The sequence below is a fragment of the Delphinapterus leucas genome, chromosome X (genome assembly GCF_059928025.1).
Source record: "Delphinapterus leucas isolate spDelLeu-1000000601 "Yukka" chromosome X, BTC_Dleu_Yukka2, whole genome shotgun sequence".
NCBI classification, from domain to species: domain Eukaryota; kingdom Metazoa; phylum Chordata; class Mammalia; order Artiodactyla; family Monodontidae; genus Delphinapterus; species Delphinapterus leucas.
In genome coordinates this window covers 79,100,473-79,106,777 of record NC_143150.1, presented here as the reverse complement: position 1 = coordinate 79,106,777, position 6,305 = coordinate 79,100,473, and the positions used below count along the sequence as shown (strand labels likewise).

General features: G+C 45.6%; 1 protein-coding gene across 1 annotated transcript; it reads right to left on the bottom strand.

Annotated features, from left to right (window-relative positions):
* Window positions 1-278: 278 nt before the first annotated feature.
* ASB12 (ankyrin repeat and SOCS box containing 12) lies at window positions 279-2,038 on the bottom strand. Its single transcript, XM_022564109.3, has 2 exons — window positions 949-2,038; window positions 279-524 (listed from the first exon to the last, which is right to left on the bottom strand). The coding sequence occupies exons 1-2, from the start codon at window positions 1,871-1,873 to the stop codon at window positions 391-393; spliced, it is 1,059 nt and encodes a 352-aa protein (XP_022419817.3). The 5' UTR covers window positions 1,874-2,038; the 3' UTR covers window positions 279-390.
* Between the last annotated feature and the right edge of the window lie 4,267 nt (window positions 2,039-6,305).

Sequence of the window (6,305 nt, the reverse complement as noted above, 5' to 3'; positions counted from 1 at the left end):
GATGATGCTACCCTTATACCTACCTGAATTCTTCAGGACTTGCTTCTAGGTCATTACAGCTCCAAATTCTCTCAAGGATCTTAGTGGGGATGTATAGGCCATTGGGTTAGTTTTCTCTTTCAGTGGCTAGGCTCCTATGCCTGTTGAATGCCAGATCACTCTAATCCTTCCCCATGGCCAACCAGACCCATTCCCCCAGTGAACTTCCCCACCCCACACACACACACCAACACAACAGCCCCCAGGATTTATTTTGTTGAGGATTTTATTGTGGAGGATAATACAGGAGAGAAGCTTCAGACGAGTGGGTAGAGCTGTAGTGCCCTTAAGCTACCTGGGTCCCCAGGTGGCTTTTTGGAGGCATTGTGTGTTTCTGGGCAGGCTGCAAGATTACAGTTGGTGTTTAAGATAGCTAATCAACACAGGAGGAATATCCAGCTGGTCGATGGCTCGTGGCTGGCTGGCGTGGCGCAGGGCTCTGCGGATGACTAAACGAGCCTGTGATAATAGTGACCGTGGAGTAGCTACAGGAAGGAAAAACAGGTCATGAGAAGCAATTCTCAGTGTAGTTCTCCCACCCAAGCTTACATCCATCCTGCCCTGGCTACTGCAGCCCTAATTGCTCTCTCCCTTCTAAGAAATGTCCCCTCCCTTCCCTCAATGCATGGTACCAATGGGGACACACTGAGGCCTAGAGAGGGCATGTTCAAGGCCACAAAACAGTCATGGGCAATGCCAGAAGAAGAAACTGGGCTAGTGCTATCCCCTACCTCATCTTAGTGATCCCTTCCCTAAAAAGGAATCTGTAACCTCTTCTCCACTGGGGCCCCAGGGAAGAAGATGATGTTTTCTCCAACTCATCCCAGAAGGATTAGCTTGGGGGGTGATTTGGGGCCCTCGGCCCTCCAAGCCAGGAGGCCTATTAGAGCTGGGCTGCCTGACACTCACCTCGGGCCTGTAGCAGCAATGCAGTGCCCTTATCATATTGTGAGTTCAGGTCCAGGGAGAGAGATGGAAGGTAGATGTTAGCACCAAAATCAATTAACAGCCGGATGTACTCTGGCTCACAATTATGGTGCAGGCAGATTTCGAGGAGGGTGCGGGACCGTGGAACTCGAGTCAGTAGGTGCTGGTCAGTACAGTTGTAGTCAGGATCTGCCCCATGGAGCAAAAGCAGGCGGAAACAATCAAGGTGACCGTAGACTGCAGCCAAATAGAGGGGTCCAGAACATGAAGCTATGTTCGATGCCCAGACTGGTAGTTTTGCCTTGACGTTGGCCTCTGCACCATGACCCAGGAGCTCCTGCAGGATGGCAACAGCACCATCACGGGCAGCTGTGAGCACAGGAGAGCAGTTGTTGTAGATGCTACCACCAGGACAAGCACCAGCTTCCAAAAGCACACGCACACAGTCCAGATGGCCATGACTGACCGCGGTAAAAAGTGGTGTCTGTGCCTTGACGTCCAAGCTGTCAACATCAGCACCATGTGCCAGGAGGACCTGCAAGCAGCTAAGGTGGCCATAAGAAGCAGCCAAGCGCAAGGGTGTCCCAGGGATGCCCCAGCCACTTCTACTGTTGATGAATCGTTTATAACGCTCCTGGCGCAAAAGCTGGTCCAAGGTATAAGAGTCATTGTTGTACACTGCTTGATTGAGAGCCTGCTTCTCCCCCGTGTCGGTGTCCTCCTCCTCCTTATCGGGCTGCAGGAGGGAGAAGATTTTGGTGATGTCCATGAGGTTCACCTTGGCTAATTGGAGCAGAACTATTCTCATTATGAGCAGGAGGATATGCCAGATCTGTGGATGACAAAAACAGGAGAGACTGAGGGCTCCCATCAAAAGCCTGGATGCTTGGCCCCCATCTTTCACCATCAGGCTCTTCAATCATGGGTCCCTTGCTTCTAACTCCTACTCCACCTTATTTCAGACCCCAGAGATGGCTGCCAAAATAGATCAGGCCATTTCACAGCCTGATGCCTTTGCATATGCTCTTCTGCCTTCCCTTCAAACTCCTACTTCTGGGAAACCTTCCGTAACCTCCTCCTACTCTGCTCAGGGATTCCAAAGGATTACAACTAGGCTTTAGCTGTGAACTTTCACATCACATTTCCACTTATCTGTGCTTCATCAGTGCGTAAACTCCAGGGTGAGGACTCCTGTCTCCATCTTATTATTTTTTTTTTAAAGAAGATGTTGGGGGTAGGAGTTTATTAATTAATTAATTTGTTTTTGCTGTGTTGCGTCTTTGTTTCTGTGCGAGGGCTTTCTCTAGTTGTGGCAAGCGGGGGCCACTCTTCATCGTGGTGCACGGGCCTCTCACTATGGCAGCCTCTCTTGTTGCGGAGCACAGGCTCCAGACACGCAGGCTCAGTAGTTGTGGGTCACGGGCCTAGTTGCTCCGTGGCATGTGGGATCCTCCCAGACCAAGGCTCGAACCCGTGTCCCCTGCATTAGCAGGCAGACTCTCAACCACTGTGCCACCAGGGAAGCCACTGTCTCCATCTTATTATTCCTCTACTCCCAGTAGAGCCTACATCATGGCTGGGGTGTTGGTAGATACATCTTCCTTGGTTCAGAATGTGTGGACTAATGAGGTGGTTCTGGTCTGGTAATTGCTAAGCCAACAGAATGGTGTTTTGTGGTGTCAAGCTGTCATCCCTGAGCATTCTGACATCAGTCTCATGGGGCAGGCCCTCAACCCTACCTCTCAACCTTTTAGATGAGATTCAGCCTCTTCACAGCCCCTCATATGTGACCTCCCCTCAGATTCAGGCCCCATGCTTCAGGCAACAGGGTTGCTCAGGAAATGGATGTTGAATGGCATTCACTGATTAAATAAAGAGGTGACATTAAAAGTAAAAGTAAAAGAGACGTCAAGTAAAACATAGTCAAAGAGATAGTAGGAAATAGTTGAGGTTTCCAGGACAAGTCCTCCTCTCTGTTGACAACTAGTTTTTCCACCAGGACCATTTCAATCCAGGAGTCCCTTCGATTGCCAGCATATTTTTGGAAACTATGGCTTCCCAGTCTCTCTGAGTCAAGCCTTTTCCCATCCTCTCTGTTCCACCCAGCCTGGAGCCTTTCCTCAACCCTCAACTCTTCTCTCCTCATTATCCCCAGGCCCTACAAAATCACCCATGGCCCAATGACTGACTCAACCTAAACCCTTGGCATTTCTAGTCCTGTTCCTAATGCTCCAAAATCAAAGTCACTCATCTCAGTTGGTAATGTCATCAGGGTAAGCTGGTAGGGTTTTCAGAGGTTGAGTCTCCCTCTTCTCCCATACCCTGCAGCCCTGGGCTCAGGGCCTCACACCTCCTTTTATTCACTGTCCACCTCCACCCCTCTTTGTTAGCCTGGGACCTCAAATACACACCTCATAGAATAAACTTTGAGGTGGGTGGGTGGGGTCTCCCTCAACTTTAGCCCCCCTGCCACAAGTCAGCATCAACTCCATATATGGTCTTTTATTTACTCACTTTTGGGGTACAATTATAAGAAGATAATTTTAGAAATCAGGCAGGCCTAAGTTTGCAACTCAGCACCCCCATTTCCTATCTGAGTAAGCTTTGGGAAAGTCTATTCCCTTCTTTGGGATTCAGTTTTCCTCATTTATAAGACAGAAATGATAGTCCCTGCCTCATGGGGCTGTTAAAAGAAAGAAAGCTACCATATACTAGATCTTCAAGGGTGAGCTTCCTATGTGCCTTCAACTTCTCCCCTGGCTCCTCCCCCTCAATCATCTTTGGAAACAAAACACTTCTATGGTCCTTTGTCCTACTCTAGCTACCTTTCTTTTCTTCTCTCTCTTTTTCACCAAACATCTCCAAAGCGTTGTCTACCATCCATTTCCTCACCTCCAATTCCACCCTCTGCAGTCTGTCTCCACCCATCCTCAATCACACAGAGATATTTCTTTAAAAGTCATCCTTGTGGTTAAGTCTACTGGCTGTTTCTCAGCTCTTTCCTTTTCTGACTTTTCTGGGACATCTGTCTCCACTGACCACTTCCTCCTATGTAGTCTTCCCTTGGCTTCCTGGCCAGCACACTCTTCTGATTTTTCTCCCCTGAAATAGTTTTGTTCCCCTTGTTCTCTCCTTTATCTAGAGCTGTAGCTCTCACCTTTATCAGGATGATTTCAAGCCTACCACTCCAAGGCCCCCAGCTCTCTCTTCAGCAAAAGGTATGTATTCACTGAGTTCTTTCAAGTACTTCAAAGTCAGCAGTATCACACCACCACTACTACTATCACCATCACCAAACTAGATCCACATCTCAGTTCTTCATCATCCAACTGGTCAACCAAACCAAACGCCCAAGACTAATGTCAGACCTCTTATCTCATTGTTCCACTCGCATCTAATTGGTCATCAAATCTAGGATTTTACTTCCTAGAGGCCTCTATAGGCAACCCGATTGCTAGTGCTTTATCCAGACCCCCATCATCTTTTGCATCAACTGTTGTAGTAGTCTCCTAGCTAGTTTATCTTTTCAATAATTTCTCCACATTTTGGCTAAAGTGATCATTTAAAAGTACAAATCCTCTCTGTGCCAATCTTCTATTTTAAATCCTTTAATCACTCCCCTTTCTTTCAGAGTATAGCCCAGATGCCTTGCCAGGCTCACAGGTCCTTCATGAGAAAACCTTGGCCAATATCTCCAGCCTCATTTCCTACCACTCCTCTACTTATACCCCAAGATCCACTGATAAGGGAAGAGAAATGATGGCTGTTGATATACATCATGCTTCCTTCTGTCACATGTAACTCCTTCTAATGGGTTAGTTCCTTGAGTCTTTGCTCTTAATAGTACTATAGCAGTCATCACACACACATCACATCATAACTCCTTCTATATAGGTCTGTTTTGCCCCCAGTGCAGATTGGGAAGCCATATATGGAAGTGGTAAAACATGGTCTAGGATTCTGCTTCAATCTCAGCTCTACCAATTAGTAGTTGTGTGATCTAGGGCAGATCATTTAATCTCTCTGTGCCTATTCCTTCATCTGTAAAGATAGTATGATAGTAGTATCTGCCTCAGAGGGTTATTGTTAGGATTAAATGAGTTAATATCAATACATCTTAAATGTTTAGAATACCACCTGTATGTAGTACTCAGTAACTATTTTCACTATAATTTTTATTATTACTTAGGTATCTAATTTCTATGGCTGTTGCTCCCTCCTGAGGTTAAAGCTCTATAACTTCAGAGATGGAATGCACATAATAAATTATTTCCTTTAATTTCCTCAATTTAGAGATGGGAAAACCAAGGCTTAGAGGAGAACAGAGACTTTTTACTAAGGTCACATGGCTGTTATTGACAGTTGTCTCATTAGCAAGAACTCAGCCACCTGAAAAGTAAACACATACCCCTCCCCCTTGCCTCAAACAGTCATATTGTAGCTCTCAGGATCCTCAAGTTTGAGGGTCATACTGGATTCCAGGATCTCAATCATAGGTTGCTTTACAAATCATTTCTTCTGACAGCCAGTAGGGATTCTCTCCTTACTATTTTATTTGGGGGAGTGGTGTTCAGAGAAATGAAGAGGAAAGGGAGTGTGAAGGGAAATGCTGAAGCTCTCACCAAGGTCATACAATGAGCCCACTTCAGGGCCCATATAATGAGCCTCCAGAGAGAGAACAAGGCATGACCCCAGCTACCTTGGGCACTTGAGTGAATTGTGCCTCATCTCATTAGATAGGATAAAAAACCTAACTCATCTTTTGTCTAATCTCACCGTACTGTGGTTTATTAAAGAGTTTCTATGTGTGACCATTTTGTGCAAGGATCCTCATCCTGCTCCCCAAAGTGCAGGGGTTTTAAACACTTTTTCGGTGGCATTGGCCCCTGTGACAATCTGGCTAAGTCTCTGGTCCCCTCTCAGAATGAGATATATATATAATTCTATATATATATATAATATATAGAATAAAAGGAAACCAATTATATTGAAATACAACTATCAAAATATTTTTAAAATTGCATGATATGGTAATAGAAGTTCTTTACCAACACGTTAAATAACAAGATCTACTAATAATTTCTAAGTGATTATGAGTATAAATGACATTTCCAGATCTCTGCTGCAACTGTAATATGATAGGGAATATCTATGATTTCTTCTGGTGACCAAGTTACAGGAACTAGTAATACTACTGCCATTTGCTGCCTGCATTCATCCTTGAAGGAAATAGTAAATTTCAGTTAGAGATTAGGGGAATAGAAAGGTGATTCTTTGCCCCATTTGTATTTTTGGACCCTTTGAATTCTACCTAAGGCCCTCTTGGAGGGGGGTCTGTG

Excerpts from the sequence above, each read along its gene's own strand:
- ASB12 (XM_022564109.3), bottom strand. The coding sequence starts at position 1,873 with ATGGTGAAAGATGGGGGCCAAGCATCCAGGCTTTTGATGGGAGCCCTC. Across the intron at positions 525-948 it reads ATTGCTGCTACAGGCCCGAG|CTACTCCACGGTCACTATTA; the intron begins GTGAGTGTCAGG and ends TCCTTCCTGTAG.